Here is a 20821-nt window from a genome sequence, read left to right as displayed (position 1 = left end):
TGTCTACATAGTCGGTCAGGAACCATGTTAAAATGCTACATTTTACATTAATTATTAAGATCACAAGACAGAAAAGAGAGGAAAAGATAGTTCGTTACTAATAATAGCTCAAGTAACACTTTATATAAATATAGGAATAGGCATGACGACAGTATCCATAAATTATCGTATAATTAGTGTTTTTAAGGGAAAATGTATAGTAAATAAATTAAATATAGTGACTTAGAAATCTTAAAAACATTAAGATTAATGAGATTATCAATAAAATAAAACATTGAAATTCTGCAGTTGGCCATTTGGACTAAAACACGCGTGACGTCACGCTTAAGTAAATAACTCACGTCAGATGTGTTTTTGTGGTTATGAATATGTTGAGAATACGCATTTTTATTTATTTTCTATTGTTTCACGTATGCTTTATCGACTCTGAAGAGAAATATAATTGCGAATTCATGAATACGTGGTTCGGGGTTCTCCGCGCCAACTTTATACAATCATTCCTTATTATTTTCTCACTTGAAATAATTACTAACACATTTTTGAGCATTATTTTTATGTGGATTCACACTGCAATACTGCACACCACTTATGAACTTTGAAATTCGTTTCTATAACACATATTAAATAAATATTTTTTTTTTAATTTTCTTCGTAATGCGTACAAATAATTACGTATTTACTAAAGAGTGACGTCACGCCTACGCCATGACACCTGCGAGCTGTTTTGGCACAGTTAATAAATATTTTTTGAAAAATGGCTTTTATCATCGTTAAATTTAAGTATATAACCGAAATATAGGGTTTTTCTTGTATAGTAAACGTATGCACACATTATGGAAGAGGATTTCAAAATCTTTCGTCATGCCTTTTATATATGTATTATGCAAATTTATGCAAATTTAGCACCCCATCAATAGAATTTTGTGTCAAAAATGATCTTAATTGTCTTAATCGATAGGTCTCCGTTAGGTCTTTTATGGTCCCACAATTTTTTTGTTAGGTTCCCTTTAGTTTTTTTTTTATATGTAATTGTTTTTAAATTTTGGGTATAAAAAAGTACACTTTAGCACCTCATCCATAGCAAAATTGGCGAGTTTTATCAAAATCGTATTCTTTATCGTTAGGTAAAGGTATAGGTCCATCATTGAAATTGTAAAATTATTTATTTTATTCAAATTATAAAATAATTAAAACCTGCGCATAGCGAAAGTGTTCATCTGAACAACTTCGCTAAATTGTAAATAAGATATCAAATAAAAAATGTGTGAAATGTTTTTGAATATAGAATTATTTAACAAGTTAAAACAGGAACAGTCAATCCCAGTTAAATGATACGAGGTCCGTATAATTGTTCTCGCATTTTTATAACTAACTCTAGCCTACACATTAAAGACACATTTATTAGCATTACAATTAATAATATTTGATTGTACGGTGTACCTATAACCTACCAAGACTATTTTGATTTATTGTCTATAATAGGGGGTTTATCTTCTCTGTGGAAGTCAAATGTCATACTCATATGCTGAAATGTCATCTGCTCAGTACTCGGGGATTAAAGTGATTGTCATAAAGATATAAGTAGTTTATTTTGACCATAGCGTGAGGTGAATAGTGATTAGAAATTAAAACAAACCAATGCGTGACTACATTAGAATAATTATAATTGCATTCTAGAAACAGCACCATCTTTTCGTCTCATGTTTTTCTTATGTTTGTTTAGTATGTCTCGTACAATATTATTTTCGAATAAACAAGTACACACCCAATTTCCGAGATTATTTTTCATAAACTTTATTGCATTGCCTATTTTTTGATTTTCAAAACTATGTGACAATCATGAGATACAATAAGCAAGAGTTAGCTTCTATAGCATCTCAGACTTCACCGAACTTCGATCGTGAAGGTGTGATGGTGATGAAAGAAAAACAAGACGGTTTCTTTCGTCGCTCCGAAGGTCAGTAAAGCTTTTAACTTTATATGTTAATTAATTTATACTGGCCATTCATAAAATAAATTTATATTTTTTAGGATGTTCTGTAAGGTGGTTTCGTTTAAGAGGAAATCTTCTATTTTATTTAAAAGGTTCTGAACCATGGTATGAGCCAATTGGTGTAATTGTGCTTGGAAAACATGTTATAAAACTTCAGGCATGTGATGAGAATGGATATTGGCCTTTTCACATTGGTAAATATTGCTTAATTATAATACTAATTGTATATTGTTGATTGTGCTCAAAAAATGAAATAATATTTTTTTTTGTTCTTAATACAGTTTGGGATAATGGTGTGTGCTATAGGCTAGCAACATTTCAAGAATCTGAAAGAACCCTCTGGGTAAAATCTTTGCAAATGGCACCTTATGATATAATTAGTTCACAAATTGTAGCACTACGAGAAAAACTGAATAGGATAAGGCCCATTGTTGATGTGTCTGTCTATAGATCTCAGAAAGGCATAGTTTTGGGTAAGTGTAGAAATGTTTTATATATTTTTTATATATATATATATATATATATGTATATACAATATATTATTTGTACTGATAAATCTATTTTCTTCACACTCAGTTTTTTATAAATGAAAAAAAAAATACTGATTGTTTTTTTTGCTATTACATGAGAAACACAAATCACTTATTTTTCAGACACTCAAAGCCAGGCTTCACTCATGACTCATTCTAATTACTTATTAACAATAAATGACTAGTTAATTTGATTGTTAGTTATATTCAATATGAACGCACTAGTCATTCAACAATATGCCAGGTATTATATCCGCTGTGTTTAAAAAGCTATGTTACAATCCCCTAACTATTTGGACGTTGGGTGACGTTTATTAAATCAAAGTTAGTTCGGCCTACTCATTCAATTAAATAGAAGGTTCAACAAGATGACTGCGACATATACACTTCTATGAATAACAAGTTATAGTATATGAAACTGCGGGCCAAGAGTCTGTAAGCCAGTATTTAGATCTTGTCCAGAAGAAGCGAAGTCGTCGCGAATCGTTCCGCGACTTCATTCGCACGCTAGTGAGATACTAGGCACCAGAAAATCGCACTAGGCGTAACTACACGACACGACAAGGCGCGACACATTTTATTATTTATTTATTTATTTATTTAGCCTTTTAAACTGGGTGAGGATGGTTTTTTTTTTTTACTGTATAATTTTCTTAGTGATTTTTATGTATAATCCTATAGAATATCTCTCAGCTCAGTGTGCCTTCTGGCAAAGGCCTCCTCCAGTAGTTTCCATTGTTTCCGGTCTTTGGCTACACTCCTCCAATTGGGTCCCGCGGTAAGTTTAAGCTCATCTTCCCAGCGCATATGTTGACGTCCTCGACTTCTCTTGCCATCCCTTGGATACCAGTTAGTCACAATTTGGCTCCATTTTTCTTGTCTAGATCTCAACATATGGCCGGTCCATCTCCATTTTTGGAGGTCTATTCTTTCCAGGATATCAGTCAGTTTTGTTTTCTCTCTTAATTGCAGGTTACTGATTCGATCTTGCCTTTTTGATCTTGTGATGCTCCGTTCCATGCTTCTCTGGCACTATGCTAATTTTACTCGATGGTATTTGGTAAGGGACCATGTTTCGCAGCCATAGGTTATGCAAGGAAGGATACAGGTGTTGAATACTTTTCTTTTTATTGCCATGCTGTGATCTTTTGATTTTACAATTTCCTTCAGAGACCAAAATCTCTTCCATCCATTAGCAATCCTTTTATTTAGTTCCTTAGTTGTTTGGTCTCTTGGGGAGATTATCTGACCCAAGTAGCAATATTCGTCGACATATTCTATTTGTTGATCTTCGATTACAATGGGATCCATTACCGAGTTGGTCATCAGTTTTGTTTTTGTTATGTTCATTTTTAAACCCACTTTCGAGCTCTCTTTATTTAGAGATTTGATCATCTTCCCGAGTGTCTTTGGATTTTCTTCCAGAAGAACAAGATCATCCGCAAATCTTAAATGGTTTAGTTTTCTTCCAGCTACGTTGAGGCCTAGGTGCTCCCAGTCCAGATTACGAAAGACGTTCTCCAGAACTGCTGAGAACAACTTCGGCGACATTGGGTCACCCTGTCTAACTCCTCTCTTGATTCTGAATTCTTTACCCAAGGCTTCCAATTGGATTTGCCGAATGGTCAAATTCTCCGAAATTCGTGGCGCGTAGTTTCTGTGTTGCAAAGTCTGTTATACCTCATACAGTTTCATAGAAAGAACATTGAGAAAGAACCTAATACCTATATCGCGTCATGTCGTCGTTAATCGAATTCGTCCCCAAATGCTCGCACGTTGGTACTTTCTTTCTGGACGCAACGGTCGGGCGCGATTCACAGAAGTGAATCGCGACGACTTCACCCTTTCTGAACAAGCCTTAACCGGTGACGGCGCGGTGCGTACAGCGCTTTGTATACTCAACGACGCGGTTGTATGAATCTTTGTCTCTGTTTGTTTTCTTTACGCTTAAGTATGAAAACATAACATACAAAAAGACTATAAGATAAATTATCTCTTAATTCCAGATATGAATGAAGTGCCATTATGTGAGTTGGCTTTGTCATGTGATAATTTATTATGTGATACTTATGGACGACCTCCATCTCCAGTTATTGTTATATATGTACGATATTCTAAAGAGCTGTGTATTAAATATGGATCAACAGAAATAGTTGAAGTAAGGATATGTTTTGATTATTATGTACCTCAATAACATAATATTACATTATGTGTCATGGTAATTGTTTGACAATATTTTGTGCAATCTACTATTGTGTTGTATAGAAAAAAATATTTTTTAGACTTGCAGTAATCCTTGCTTTTCAAAGACAGTATTATTTCGGGCCAGTGATGGTCTCACGGGGAAAGCTATGGTCCGAATAGTGGTGTATGATGTTAAGGAACGAGTTTCGGAAACTGTTGTTCCAATGGGATATACAACTCTACAATTGAGTACAATACAGGTAAGCGGAATAGTATTGGATTTTTTATTGTAACTATTTACAGTTATTTGGAGGTAGACTACAATAACCTGTAATGTGATAAGTGATAACTATGGGACAAAACAATAGTTGTTGCTGTGCATTAACATAGTTAGATGCCATTGAACCTTGGCCTCAACAACTCATTATTGTGGTACATGTAAATGCATTATATTAACGTGTTATTTTAGGAATCACAAAGACTTCGAGTAGCTTTAAAAACACGTGATAATAAAACAGTCGGTTTTGTAACTGTGAACGGCTGGAGTCTCGAACCGTCATGTACTGGGAACAGCCCGTGTCACACCAACGATCGAAATTGCTTAGACAACCCACAAAAAATACAGTGCCATCGAAGATCACAATCGTTGCCACCGAGATTGGGGTTGAAATTGAAATTCCCTTCGTACGGGAGTATGTTGAAGCAAAATTTTGTGAATAGTCACCATATGACATACAAGTTTCATTCGGGACTGGGTGGCGATATTAATGTACACGAAATAATGGCGGAACCGAAACTTTGTTATCAACTGCCGATGCAATTGTTGTAAGTTTATTCAATTTAAATGAAATATTAAAGTTATAAGTAGTTTTTTGAGACACGAAAGCGGAATTCATATCTGTATATTTTTAGGGATATTTACATTCAAAGAGAAAAGGAATTGTTGGACGAATTGTTATCTGTGGGTGATATTTGTAGTAATTGGCAAAATAAACAGCTAGATCTCGCCAGTATACACGTTTCGTTGCTGAAGCACTATTCACACTCCAAGAAATGTTTGCAACAAGCTGAACATGCGTACTTCAAAGCAAGTTGTAAGAAAGGTTAGTATAGATACATATAACATAACACAATTAGACAGGACCATTAATGATGCTACAATTTATAGATTCCTCCATATTTGGTTCTACCAAAATGAAACATAACAAATTTTATTTTCTTCTTATTCTTTTAATTAATGGCTCCACCCAATAAATAGGAACTCCGCCAATAAAATTTAATTGTCTTTGCCTATTTTTACACAATTTTTATTTTATTCCAATACAGATGATTCGAGTTTAGAATTTGCACCGGTTAACTTACACCTTCAAAGGATGTGGGTACACAATGACACACTGAATAAAACTGGATTTCATGACATTATCACGGCTGGTGCGTTCGCTGCGCATACGCATAAAGCAGAAAGAACTGGGGGCCTTATTAGGTTCGATTTTTTCAAGTCTTTGTGTTAGTTTTTTTTTTTTGTCATGATATGACTAGACTAGGCTATCAACGAGTTTTTAGCTTTAAAACAACTGGTTAAAATCGAAGTAATTAAATAAGAAAAAAAATGGAAGTTCTTAAATTATTGGAAAAGGAAAGATAATTTTCTAAAATAAATATTCCACATTCAGATTAGTACAACAAGTTAAGGACATAAACAGTACTAAAGCAGCGCTGAATTCAGCGGCGGCGAATAAAATACAGACTGAATATGATAACGTGATGGCTTTGAGGACGCTCCGGGATGAGATCGTTACTGACATGGACAGAATTGTCGTTCTGATACAAGCGAACCAATGTATCGAAGTGCGACATATTACGGAAGGTTTGTATATTTTGTGTCTAATTTTTTGGTTGACCAAGTTTGGAAAGACATGAACTAATAGCCCGGTTTACACGCACGCTCTTTCGCGCGCGATTCGGCTTTCACGCGGGAAAGAGCGAGCATTTAAACGATGACAGAGAGAACGAGATTGCGCGTCCACTCCGCACACACTCCAACGCGCCATGCTTTCCTTCGTTCAATCGCGCGCGATTATCGTTTACACGCACAATCTTTCCTCTTTCCTGAGCGCGCGTGCTTTCCCGCGTTCAATCCCGCGCACTCAATCACGCGATAAAGAGTGTGCGTGTAAACCGGGCTAATGGGGTATTTCTTTTCAGTGATTAAGACTAAAACGAAAGGGATGTTAGCATTATGGGAACCTAAAGTAATAGAAGAGTCGTTAGCCATCATTGGTTGGCCTAAACACGGTTGCAGCGAGGATGGTGACAAGCCGGTAATTACTTGAATGTTAGTATAGTACAATTAGTATTTATTGTACTAAAGAGTCAATTCATTGCAGACAATATCAACAATAATGCAACTTACGGAACAGTTGAGCGTCTTTGACACCGGTTCGGATTGTGATACAATGGATGCGTCGTCGAGTTCCAGTTCCAAGGAAACCACTCCGACGGTAGAAGGACCTTCCTTATCGTCCAGTGTGCCCAACATGTGTCACAATAGGTGTTCAAAACCCCAAAACCCCATAAAAAGTATCATAGAGCCATCAGACCTACAGTTCAACCACGATTACTTCAATAGCACAGAAAGGAACAAGCTCAACCTCTCGTTCAGATCAGTCAGGTCGCCCGTTAAAAGCAAGGAGGATTCGTCCAAGTTCGACGGCAATAGACCGAGACACGGCAGTTTAAGGCATGATTTCAAAAATTCCTCGTCACTAGAACAAGTGTCGTATCGGTGTCTTATGGAAAGCTTGAGCGGAAGCATGAAGCGAAAGGTAAATGTTTCTTTGTTTTGTGAATTCGTTAAATAAATTTTATTTTGAGATTTACTCTATGATACGTCTTGTATACATATGATATAAATTTGTTATTCAGTACCTATAGATATAATTGCATATGCGTAAAACTTTATTTATATTCAAAGCGTAAGTTTATTTTAAAGATGATGCGAATATGATTATTTCTATAAATGCGAATGAGTTTGTTATTGTTATTTCGCGTAGCAATGGAGCGATTGTATGGTTTGTTTTTTGTGTGGAGTGTCAGGAGTGCATCTTGTAATATTTAAATATATTTTGTTATTTTAAAGCAATGCGAATATTAATTTGAAATATGCGATTCTTTGGGTTGTTTTTGTTAGTGCAGTACAGTTCATAAAAAAACTTTTCGTTAAACATTGTTTTAAGACTTTGACCACATCTTACAGATCGACCATATCAATATTTATAAGTTATACATATATGAAATATCAAATACATAACGTATTTATACGTAATATGTAACATAATATATTAATTTCTTGTAATTTTCAATATGATCTGGTACACTGTGAATGTGTTAATATAAAATATTCATGAAACTATTCGTGTATTTACAAGCGTATTTTCCTTCTGATATATTTATCCTGTTATAGTAATTACTAATTATCATTGTAATTATATAATGTTATTATCCTAATCCCAGTGTCCAGTCCAACTTACTATAAATGATTAAAATTCTCTTAGCCTGTCTTGAGTTATGATAACGTCTTATACTTGGTAGAACTGACACAACTTTCTTTCATTTAAAAGCATATATTAAATGCTATTGCTGCAAAAAAATGCGAATTTATGAAATATAAGATATTTAACAGACTGCAACGAGATCCTAGTTTTATGTACATACTAACTTACCAGTCAAATGTACTAAATCATGCCTACAAACAATAAGTATTTATGCAATTCTATTATCATTTATTTAGATTTATTATTATGTACTTAAAATAATAGGTATGATAAATAGAAAACAATTAATTTTAATTTTTGTTTGTTATGACTGAACTCAAAAACTACTTGATCAATTTATTTTAACTTTTCTTATAAGAAAGCTAAATAATCCCTTAGTAACATTGTTGGTATATATTGTTTTCACTACAAGCTTTGCGATGTCTGTATAATATATTTACTGCTTGTTTCCAAATCTCAATTAAATATTGTACTTAATAAAAACAGCCTTCGACCCGGCAATTGTTGTTTTGCTTCGCACTTAGGGATATCTATAAATATAAAATCTCATTAAAATCGGTCAAGCTGCGAGTCTGTCTCAAGTCTGAGTAGTATGGTAATTGGTAACCAACACTATGACTAGAGAATTGAATATTAAAATACTATCATAATTTCAATTTCATTCAAAACATGTGTCAGGCGAATCTATACTAAAATTAGAATTTGATGTTACCTCTGTTTTCCTATTTCATCATAAAGAAGGAGGAAAACAAAACAACGTAAAACTTTGTTTAGGGAAAGGTTCGAGTGTGACACAATTTTATGCGAGCGAAGTGATTTCATGATTATAAAATCAGACGTAAGATTATTTGTATGAAAACGTTTAAGGGCGGCCGTACCCGAACCGCTTCAAACAGTTGAGACCGACGGCTTGAAGCCGCGACCGCGTGGTGAACTATGGTCATTCGTTCACTGCTGTACACGGACTGCTCGAGCCGTCGCGACCGTTTCAAGCCGTCAACTGCGCAGTTGTAGCGACAGCTCGAGCAGTCGGCTAGCTAAAGTTAAAAATTCATTTATGGGTCAAGGTATACGCTTTTACAACAAAATTCCTCATAATATTAAAGAGTTTAGTTGTTCTAAATTTAAAAATCATATAAAAAATGTACTAGTTCAGAGAGCCTATTACAGCATTAAGGAATATATGGACGATAAAAAACCCATGGAGGGTTGTCGCGTAAAAACCACAGGACAGTTCTTTGGCATATTAATATATTCTATCAACCGCGAGTGCGTGCGCGTTGATCGAATAAGTGAAATAATTGTTATCTCTTTATCCACTGATTAATAAGTGTTTAATTTGTGTTAAAACTTTGTTGAATGTGAATGAGACTAAAAGTGAATAATATCTTATCGCAATTATCAATATTATAACGAATAATTAATAAACTAAAGAAAGTTGTGTGGATTTTTACATTTCTATCGAGGTCCAATTGTGTGTCTTGTAAAAACGCGTAAGCGACGTGATTTGCATGGCGCTTACGACCTTCTTCTCACAGCTGTGAAGTGATCTAACGTTGAACAAATACGAAGATTACAAATACGATTACTGGATTACCTGCATAGTTTTTTTATAATTAGAAGATTTGTTAACGGCAATTTTGAACTATAAAATGAATTGTTACGAATGCAACGATAAAATTGTTGATTTAAATGAGTTACTGGGATGTAAAACTTGTCAGAGAAAATACCATTTTCGTTGTTTAAATATGACCTCGGCTTATTTTAGAGGTCACGAATTTGACCCTGAGCGTTCTTGGATGTGTCCGGGATGCAAGGGAAATCAACTTAATACTCAGAATAACACGCCGATACGTACATTAATTGAAGAATTTGAACAAAACTCGGTTGAAAGTTTGAATAAAACTGAACGCAGTCATTCTGTCGATAACATAACATTTCGACAACATCGCCGGGAGGAAATATTAAGCCCTTTATCTCCTTCAACTTCTGAGATAAGACAAATAATTAGAGAAGTAATGGCACATGAGATGCGAAATGCTATACGTGAGTTAACTGATAGTTTGACGCGTTTATGGAGTAATTCATTTCACATTCTTAGTGACCGGTTAACTGCTCTAGAGGAAAGAATACTTGCGGAAAAGGTACCGATTTCAAACCCACAAAGTAACTCAACCGTAAGTGCAAAACCTTTACCTAATATATCAGATCCAGAGCCGGCACCAAAGCCTCCTATTACGAAAAAATTGTCTAAGAGACTTAAACGTAAACAAGTACGAGCTTCAGTTTGCCAGCCGGCGCCTGAGACTGTAAAGGTGCCAGATCTTCAATGTGACAATAAAGAGATATCATATAAGAATCAATCCCTGGTGACGACCGACAATAATCCGAGAACAGAGTCACGCTGGACTGAAGTGAAACGTAAGAGTGTCCGTCGTTATAAATCAGCTGATATTATTAGAGGAACGGCTAAACCGGGAATTTCAAATTTGGAGGCATCTGAGAAAGTAAAGTTCTTCCATCTGTTTTATGTTAAGTATGGTACAACAGAAGATCAGGTTCGGATGCACTTGGCTAATATCTGTGCTACCAATAATTGTTCAGTGGAAGCATTAAAGTCACGTGGTAACTATGCTTCGTTCAAGATTGGAGTCCCCGATAAATTGAGCAGTAAGGTTCTGATCGAAGATAACTGGGCTGCTGAAATATGCATTAAACCTTGGAAGTCTCTTTTTCGTGGTAAATTCGAAAAGAAAGAATCCTAATAAATTACAACGTAGAGACGGCAAAAAGATAACTTTTAATGCATACTATCAGAATGTAAGAGGGCTCAAAACTAAGTTATATGACTGGAGGACGAATTTGGTTACTACTATGAACATTAATCTGATTGCTATAACGGAAACTAATCTCGATAAATCTGTAGAAGACTCAGAAATCATTGCTGGTGACTGGTCTGTTGCTCGAAGAGATCGTGGGCGTGCTGGTGGTGGCGTGATGTTGTTGGCTAAGGCACCTTTAACGCTTTTACGATTACCCGAATATGAAAGTCAAGAGGTAGAGGACTTATGGGCGCGATTTCAGTTACATGGACATTTTATTTATGTTTGTGTTGCGTATATTCCACCTTCTGCCTCAGATAATATGTATTTGAATTGGTTCAATAATGTGTCTAGTATATATAAGAAACTTAACAGTGAACGATTGTTAATTATGGGCGATCTTAATTTTTATAGTTGTAGTGAAAATGTTATGTTGAGTTTTAATAGCTTTTTAGTTGAATGTAATTTGAGTCAATGCAATAACATTGTGAATAAGAATGGAAGAGTGTTAGATGCAGTTCTTACTGATGCAGAATTGAGTGTGCATAATGTTTGTGTGTCAGCCGTGAATCCAGGTGAGGAATTATCTAGGATTGATGGCCATCATCCTCCATTAAACGTGAGTATAATTTATAAAATTTTCTCTCGGAGCCCAACATTAGAGCCTATTGTTACAGAAACCTCTAGAAACTGGGATTTTAGTAAAGGGAATTACTTATCGTTACATTACAATGTTAAAAATTTTGATTGGAAAGAGATTTATAATATTCCTGAGGTAGATGATTCACTTGAATACTTTAACTGTACTATTTATGAATTTTTTGATCAATGTATTCCGAATAAAAAACCTAGGACGAATCGTCGTATTTATCCAGTATATTATAATAATGAAATCATATACAATTTAAAAATCAAAGCTCAATTACACTGGCAGTGGAAATTTCTTAATAACCGTGGAGCTTATGATGAATTTAAATTTTTAAGGTCAAAAATTAAAAATGATATTAATAAAGCACATAAGGATTTCTTAGATAAAATATCTACAAATTTAGTTGATACACCAACACAATTTTGGCAATATGTTAATTCACTGCGCAAAGGAAATAATACAGAAACAATGGTGACTTTTGATGATACTGAGTACCGGGGTAAGGACATGGCAGAAGCGTTTGCTAAGCATTTCAAATCAGTGTTTTTAACTAATTCACCAAAACTGGACTTTGACTCTGCTAATTCTAAGGCTAGGTCCAGTTCACGTTTCTTCGATATAAAGGTGTTAAATAAAGATATAATCACTCGATGTATAAAAAAATTAAAATCTAACGCTTCTCCTGGACCTGACATGATACCTGCTTATATCATTAAGGGTCTTGTGGAATACCTAATTGAACCTATAATGCACATATTCAATCTTATTCTGATGAAAGGTGTATACCCTACACTATGGAAGAAGTCGCGAGTTATACCGATTCCTAAATCTGGCAGTAGAACCAAAGTTGAAAATTATAGACCAGTGGCGATTTTATGTTCACTAGCCAAGGTATTTGAGATGTGTTTGCATTCTCAAATGCTACATGAATGCAAGCCATACATCTCTCCTTTTCAGCATGCCTTTTTACCACGCAGGTCGGTCGCTACAAATCTCATTTCACTTGTTGAGACATTATCACGTGAAATGGATAAGCAGAATCAAGTCGATGTTATTTATCTCGATTTCCGCAAAGCTTTTGACCGTGTTGATAATGATGTACTGTTGTTGAAGTTAGCAGATCATGGATGTGGCCCGACTTTGCTCAAGCTGTTTTCTAATTATCTTAGGGATCGGAAACAATTTGTAAAATATGGCCCGTATATTTCAGATTCTTATTCTACTCGATCTGGTATAAGTCAAGGATCAAATCTTGGTCCTTTGCTGTTTTTATTACTGATAAACGATTTACCGGATGTAATTGAAAAGTCGGATATCTTACTCTTTGCCGATGATGTTAAAATATTTAAGGTCATTAAATCGGATGAAGATTACTGCCGCTTGCAAACAGACGTAGATGCAGTTTATATGTGGAGTGTGGAGAACAAACTACACTTTAATATTGACAAGTGTGAATTTATGACATTTAGTCGTTCAGCCTATATACGGAACTATGTTTATAGTTTGGGACAGGATCGAATATCACGTGTGAATAAAGTACGCGACTTAGTTATCACATTCGTGCCTCATCTTTCGTTTCATGAGCATATTCACAATGTTTCTAACGCTGCATACAAACGTTTAGGATTCTTACTGCGCAACTCTGTCGGACTTTCAGATAGCGCTATTAGAGTTCTCTACTCGGCACTTGTTAGGAGTATTCTAGAGACTAATTCCATTGTCTGGAGTCCCTACGAGAAAAAATATGTCCTTATGTTGGAGCAGGTCCAAAAGAAGTTCTTAAGGTACTTGTATGCGAGAAATTTTAATTATTACCCATATCTGTATCCCACAAAATTCTTGCTGGGTAGTTTGGGTTATAACTCGCTGGAACTTCGTAGAAGTCTATCAACTGTTAAATTTGCTCTTAACGTTTTATACAATAAAATAGATTCTAATGATTTAGTAGAAATGCTCTTACGGCTTAATGTGCCTGACAATTATACACGGGCTCGTAGCCACCGACTGTTAGCTGCTTGGCGCACACGCACGGTTCAACGCCAGCAGTCTCCGGTGCCTCGCATGCTTTCACTGCTGAACTCAATCCTCAATTCTGCACCAGTATATGATTTGTTTGTGTCAGGGATGGGAATGATAGGTGAAGAATGTAAGAGGTACCTAGAACTAAGAACATAGTGATAAGTTTAGAATTAAGTTTAATATATGTATGGTTTGGCGTATGCCGTAAATAAATAAATAAATAAATAAATATTACTATAATATATGATGTTACATATGTAATTTGTAAAATTGTAAAACTGACATGATTAAAAAGAGCAACTACGGAGTTTCTTGCCGATTCTTCTCCGTAGATACTGCTTTCCGAATCGGTGGTAAATGTTAAAAATATGTACCTGATGACGTTTCAAAAGTGCTTCTAGAAGAAGTCTAATTGAATAAATAAATGTTTGAGTTTGAGTTTGAGTCAACGACCGACCGCTCGAGCAGTCCGAGTACGTCGCTCAGTCGTTAACTGCTCGAGCCGCCCGTGTACGGCCGCTCTAACTGCCCTACCTACCATTATTGTATGTTGTAAATACAAATAGCTTGACATTGTAACAAGACGTTTATTTGCAGAGTTCCGATCCTAAAGAGTCACCTCTACCGAGTATCGGTCAGATCGATTCGAGTACTAGAGAAACTAATCTGGCCTATTTGAAGAATTTCGCTGCGGATGTCGAAGCTAGTTTAGCAAACGTGGTTGAGTCTGTTATCAAAATAATCGAGTCGAATAAAGGTAAATTTTGTCATATACTATATTAAATGTATGACAATTGATAATGTAAGGATTAAGAATGTCATTTGTATCTTATTTAAATAGAAGAGTGTGTGTGCCGAGCACGCGTGTCAGAAGTGAAACTTAGGCAAGATTCAAAGATACCAAATTCGTCGGCTTACTCCATGATGTGACGGCATCGCCTTGACGCAACCTTGAAATTTTACTCTCAACGCGCCTAAAGAAGTTTCACTTCAATAAAGAAAAGTGTGTTAAGATGTTCGTGTTCAAGCGAAGAGTGAACCTGTACCTACTAGGGAAACGCTTACCATCTTAGACCACATCTTATCTTTCCATCAGGCTAGCTTGTGGTCAAGCGCTTCCCTTTTTAGAATAAAAAATTGGTTGTTTGTAAAGTAGGTTTACGATCGAGATGTTTACGTGATAACGTCTTATTGGTGGCAGCGCTCGAGGTGAGACGGGAGATTGGTCCGTCTCTCTCTCGTTATATGTACTTGCGATCGCGCTCGTGAGGTTTTGGTGTGACACAAGTTTCTGAACATGTCACCCGACTAAAACGATTTTAAAAACGTTATCACGTTAAAAAAGTATTCTCGCTTGCAGATGGATTGGAGGAACAATTAGATCCGCTAAGGGCGCTCACAGACGAGTTCCGTCGTAAAGCCGAGTGCCTCATACACTGGGCGCGTATATCTCACGCGGCGCTGCGTCTGCGCTGCGAGTCGCCCGCTTGGGCACGGGACCATGCCGCACTGCAGACACGAAGAGACACGTGTTTCTCACAGGCGGTGTGTTTCTTGTATTTAATGTGGATTTTATTGGGTTACAAGTATTTTCGAACATACATACTTGTAATATAACAGAGCAAGATAATTAATGGAAATATTCCATTTATGTTTCTTATTCATGCATGGATTTTTATTGATACTTTCAGCTCTTGACATTTGACTGCTACTTCGTCCGCTTAAACAATTCCATTAAATTAATGTAATTTTTATTGGATTCCAGTTTATCTCTAGCTATTACTACCAAATAATTTATGAAAGGAAAACTTTTATATTTTGAAGGTTACAAACGAACTTAAATTATTGGACTCATTATTAAATCACTACATTATTCCTGATCTTATTTTTCAACCAACCCAGAGAAGGCAAGGAATTATTTAATGAATGTTTTATTTCAGCTGGCAACCGCGACATCCGGCCTGCTCTGCTGGTTCAACTCGATACCACACGACATAGCCGTGAAACTGCTCAGTTCGGATCTAGGGCCCTTGTGCGGATTCGAGGGCCTGTTGAGTTTGTACTCCACTGAGAAAGCGATGTGGGGCGATATGGTGGTTGCGGTGGAGGATCTGCAGACTGTTCTCTTCACGCTTACTAAAGTTGGGCACAGGTAAAAAAAGACGGGTTGCACTCCGGGAGTGCCGGCAGAAGTGAAAACTTGATTATTAACGTTGAGCATGTTTGATATTTTGGAATGGTATCCGTCTTACGCTTTTTCGATCAGGTCACGTGTCCTGATGCGAGCTTAAGATTTTATACCCATTACAGAAAAAGTGCTCAACGCCGCTAAAGAAGTTTTCACTTCAAAAATAAATATACACACATAAACACACACTCTTTGAATGTGGGAGTTGATTCGAACACGCTTCAGCACGTATTGGGCAAGCTTGCAAGGGAAGGTACCCACAGAAAATCGGCGTGAAATAGTAGCATGCGAATGCTGCTATATTTCGTCCAGTGTGTAAAGGGAGCCGGACTCTACTCGACTAGGTTTTGTTCGTATCTCGACGAAAGCTAATCAAATGGATTACAAATGAGTCACTTTTTTACTGAGATAGATTTGGTTTTGTCGAGTAATATGCATAAACAAAAACTCAACCATTTGAGTCCGATGACTCAAATTATCATATAGGCTTTGGAAATTCGCGAGCCGGAGGCCCGTTTCCTTACTCTTCCCAGTTCTCTTCTTTATTCTCAAATTAATTTGTCTGTTTATTTGAGTTATTCTCCAGTGTGTTTAATTGTATATTTAGTTCTGAATTTTAAACAAAATACGTAATTGTAAAATTCATTTCGTGGAGTTTGTACGCATTTGAAAAACACTTGTGAATGTATTTATTTGTTCAATCGCCTGTTGATTTGGAACTTTGTCAAGGACGACCTTACTATGTTTGTGACATAATATTTATATTATGAAAATGAAAACAATTAATTTTCATTTAAAATAACCTCGAACCCATTTTGTGTTGCGGCCATATTTATTTTTAGCCTTTTTTTTCTAATTAGCTCAAGCTTAAAGTAATATTTTTATTTATGAAATTTACAAGATTACTCCTTGTAGTACTTATTGGGCAGTAAAAAAGTCTCATTCGTAAAAAAGTCTAATTCGTAAAAAAGTCTTTAATATTATGTATTTATTTATAATTCTTTATTGTTCAAAATATAAAAAATAATAGTATGCAAATGCATAATTTGCACAAAGGGCGGCCACTTTCTATGTTTGTAAGACATAACTGCAGCCATATGCGTCTTGCCAATTAGTGGACAGGACCTCAACTATATTGTAGAAAATATATTCTATGGGACAATTCACTTGTAATAATATATTTTTTAATGTAATAATAATTATTCATAGCAATACTGCAACACCGCAAGTATCTGGAGCGAGAGGAAGTCTGACGGTTAATATTCCAGTATCTGACGCGCTTTATTCCAAATTTACTAAAAAAGAGGTAAGTCAGAGTACCAATAATTACAATATCATATATTTTTTTTTATTTGGAGTCTATTCAAATTCTTAATAAATGTTGTGTGGTATATGAGTATAGTGTATTGGGGGTATTTTGGATGTGGGGTAATTTCGGAAAATTGTGAATACTTACCACTTTAGAGTATCGCTTTATTGCAAGTATTGTGAAGGTATTGCAGTAAGATAAGAATATAGGTTTTATAATACATATTAGCATACATTTTTGCCTAATAAATCACTAGTAACGTATTAATTTAATAATAAGAATTGTTTTTGCCCCGTAAGGGGAATTATTCCAATGCACCTTAATCAAACATTTACTTTTACACTTTTGCCCGCGTGTTCACCCGGAACCACGTCGGGTAGTAGATCATAATAAAAAAGAGCGTGTGTGCTGAGCACACCTGTCAGAAGTGAAACTTCTTTAGCACGATTCAAAGATACCAAAATCGTCAGCTTATTCCATAACGTGACGGTATTGCCATGACGTGACTTTGAAATTATACTCTCAATACACCTATAAGTTTCACTTCAAAAGTATAAAAAAAGACGCGTGGCACTCGGGGACTGCCGCGGTAAAGCTATTGCATGCTATGCCTTCAAGCCACACCTCCGCGCCCTTCGGAGTGGGGAGCGTGAGGTTTTTCGTTACGCAATTTCTGGATTCGGTCCCCGCGCTCAAGGCCCGCGATAGAAGCTATGCAATAGCTTAATAATTTTATTAATTTCACAGCACTTAAGTTTCACAATAACGGCGGTGTTCTTCAACATCGGTATAAACGAGAAAGCGACGTTAGCCGAAGCTCTCGGCGAGACAACGCCCCAGTATCACTCTAATAACGATAATTTGGATCGGCTGAACAAATACTATCATAAGTATTGTAAAATATTCCCAGCTGATTATCTGGCTGCTAATAGAGGTATGTATTTTATTAATACTTTAACTTTGGTAAAGTGATATTTAATTTACCAGATATATTTTAGTTTGTATGTAGGTATGTTTTGTCATTTGTAATTCATGGATTTGAAAATTTAATACAATATACTAGTGCATTATAATCAAATTTCAATCTTGTATGTTTTAATTTAAGTATGGAATATGGTTTTTTGATTTTTTATAATGTTTTCGTAAAAAAATTGTCTAATGATTGAGAAGAAAAAAAGATTTTTCTTATAAGTTTGTCGTGAAATTCATGTACAACGTGCATCTACTATCCAATAATTTATACATGTATTAAAATTGCCAGAAGTTAACTTGAATATTGTTGAAATAAATGGCGATAATCCTTTTATATTATCTACTAGCGGTCCGCCCCAGCTTCGCCCGTGGTACATGTTTACATTTTCTCTTCATAAGAACCACCCTCGTACTTCAAGGAATATAATAAAAAAAAATTATCGAAATCGGTTCAGCCGTTCTCGAGTTATGCGCTTACCAACACATTTTGCGATTCATTTTTATATATAAGAAGATTTATTTTAATACAGCTTCATCCCGACTGAAACCACTGGAAGAAGTAATGGAGACTCTCAAGATAGCCGTGCATAAGAAAGTGCCAAAGAATATAGAAGTGTTGCATTTAGCTGCACTCGCTACACGTCATATGAACGGTAATATATTTAAACTAGCTTTTACCTGTGACTTCGGTAGCGTTACAAATCTAAAATACTTGTTTTCAGCTGGTTTGTAGTACTTAATTTTATTAAAATCGATCCAGTGGTTTTAGGTGTGAACGTGAACAGACAAACATTAGAACCAAAAATTTAACATTAGACACAAATATTAGAAAAAAAGAGCGTGTGTGCTGAGCACTCGTGTCAGAAGTGAAACTTCTTTGGCAAGATTTAATATAATTCCAAATTCGTCGCCATACACCATGACATGACTCAACACGCCTAAAGAAGTTCCACTTCAAAAACCTTAATGCGATAATAACTTACTGTCTGTCTTTTACGCGTTCACGCCTAAACAGTTATCACACTTTTCGTGAGTGAAGCTGAGGCCTAAACATAGTCTAATCTAAATGCTGAACACTATTTTTTTAAGAATTTGAATAATCCCAATGTTTCAGGTATAAGGTTTACATCGTGCAAAAGTGCCAAAGACAGGACCGGAATGTCAGTTACACTAGAACAGTGTTCCATACTGTCTGCAGAATATCATCTCGCGGAACATGAGATGAAGAAAGCTATTAATATTATGAGGAGGTATGCTATATTTTATACTCGCTATTGCACAAACAAACACACAAACTTTCGCATTTATCATATTAGTCGGATGTTTTATTCATTTTCAAGTTATATATACTATTTAGAGCCCGCGGAGTCACTCTTGTAGTGTCCGGTTAAAAAGTAGCCTATATGCTTAACCAGACTTATATCAAACTAGCAAACCGTGCAAACTCCGTTTCGCCACCAGAGACACCTTTTCTTTGCTATAAACCTCACGGAGCCCGAGACCTTTCCAACGAATGCAAAACCTCGGAAATCGGTTCGTGCGTTCTGGAGTTATAGCGTCAGGAAGGAAAACCCGACTTATTTTTATATAGTAGAGAAGAAGATTTCATACAGATCCGATTAGTTTTTGCATAGTAGCAAATACTCATCCATACATTCTTCCAAAATTTTCTTGTTTGTAATCTTAGTGGTTGCGCAATATAGTGTGTATTTTAAATGAGCATTATAAACGAGACGTTAAGTTTCAATTTCCTGATAGTGGGTTCAAGAAAAAGTTTGCACCTAAATTGTTCATAATTGGAATTTAAGGAATCTCATACTCATACGATCTCGTATTTTAATTTATTATAAACCCTACTTTAGTTTAAGATTCATAATATGTTTAATACAAAAATAAATATTATTTACCAAAAATAAATATTATTTACCAAAAATAAATATTATTTACCAAAAATAAATAAATGATATTTCAGCGAGGGTTGCCGTCGCGAGAACACATATAAGAACATAGGCGTAAAAAAGTACGCATTCACAAAGAAGCAAGTTATGGCGTTGCCTGAAGAGTATAGACCACCGCCTGGTACTTACGGATCATCGCAAACATAATACATAATATATATCCTTTTCTTATAGCATTCCATGACGACGTTAACTAATTCCCTTTTTTATTTATTAATCAAAAATAAGATGATTTTATAGTTCCGGCTTTGATACTATAATTTAAAGATTGCCACTCTTAAAATTTATAAATGAAGACGTATTATACACGTATACGTGGAATGATAGAGACAAAGCTATTTGTTTCTACCAGTGCGAGTGAGATAACATGCAACGAATAGCAAGGATTGTACTTAACTTGTCACACAAAAATGTTTTGTATTCTGTTTCTCGCTCTGCACAAAAACAATATGCCAATTTCATATTATTATATTAGTATCTCGTGTCATTGCAAAAGTGGTTATATTAGGAATTTTCACGTTTTGCATAACGTAAAGTGCCATTCATAGCATAAATCGAAAAGAAGAGGTTTATCATCACAAGGTTTCCCGATATAAAGGCATTCAGCCTTCACTTATGCTTTCTCGAACTATCTATCGCAATT

At 35.4% G+C, this 20821-nt stretch overlaps 1 protein-coding gene across 1 annotated transcript; it reads left to right on the top strand.

Moving 5' to 3' along the window:
* Positions 1–1555: 1555 nt before the first annotated feature.
* LOC149911085 (inositol polyphosphate-4-phosphatase type I A) lies at positions 1556–20325 on the top strand. Its single transcript, XM_090102615.1, has 19 exons — positions 1556–1957; positions 2032–2187; positions 2275–2466; positions 4530–4681; positions 4806–4967; positions 5177–5532; positions 5620–5810; positions 6034–6190; positions 6381–6574; positions 6913–7028; positions 7095–7532; positions 14349–14508; positions 15112–15296; positions 15692–15903; positions 17149–17245; positions 17996–18182; positions 18751–18873; positions 19335–19470; positions 20193–20325. Exons 1-19 carry the CDS (start codon positions 1840–1842, stop codon positions 20323–20325), a joined length of 3465 nt encoding a protein of 1154 aa, XP_089958741.1. The 5' UTR covers positions 1556–1839.
* The last annotated feature ends 496 nt before the right edge of the window (positions 20326–20821 follow it).

The sequence above is a fragment of the Colias eurytheme genome, chromosome 1 (assembly GCF_061535395.1).
Source record: "Colias eurytheme isolate Ceu_HAF_F1 chromosome 1, ilColEury1 Martin Lab GWU primary, whole genome shotgun sequence".
Classification (NCBI taxonomy): domain Eukaryota; kingdom Metazoa; phylum Arthropoda; class Insecta; order Lepidoptera; family Pieridae; genus Colias; species Colias eurytheme.
This window is presented reverse-complemented; position numbering and strand designations above follow the sequence as displayed.

Bases quoted from the DNA above. Each gene is read 5' to 3' on its own strand.
- LOC149911085 (XM_090102615.1), top strand. From the start codon at position 1,840: ATGAGATACAATAAGCAAGAGTTAGCTTCTATAGCATCTCAGACTTCA. The intron at 2,467-4,529 runs GTAAGTGTAGAA...TCTTAATTCCAG, and splicing joins TCAGAAAGGCATAGTTTTGG to ATATGAATGAAGTGCCATTA. The intron at 19,471-20,192 runs GTATGCTATATT...ATGATATTTCAG, and splicing joins GCTATTAATATTATGAGGAG to CGAGGGTTGCCGTCGCGAGA.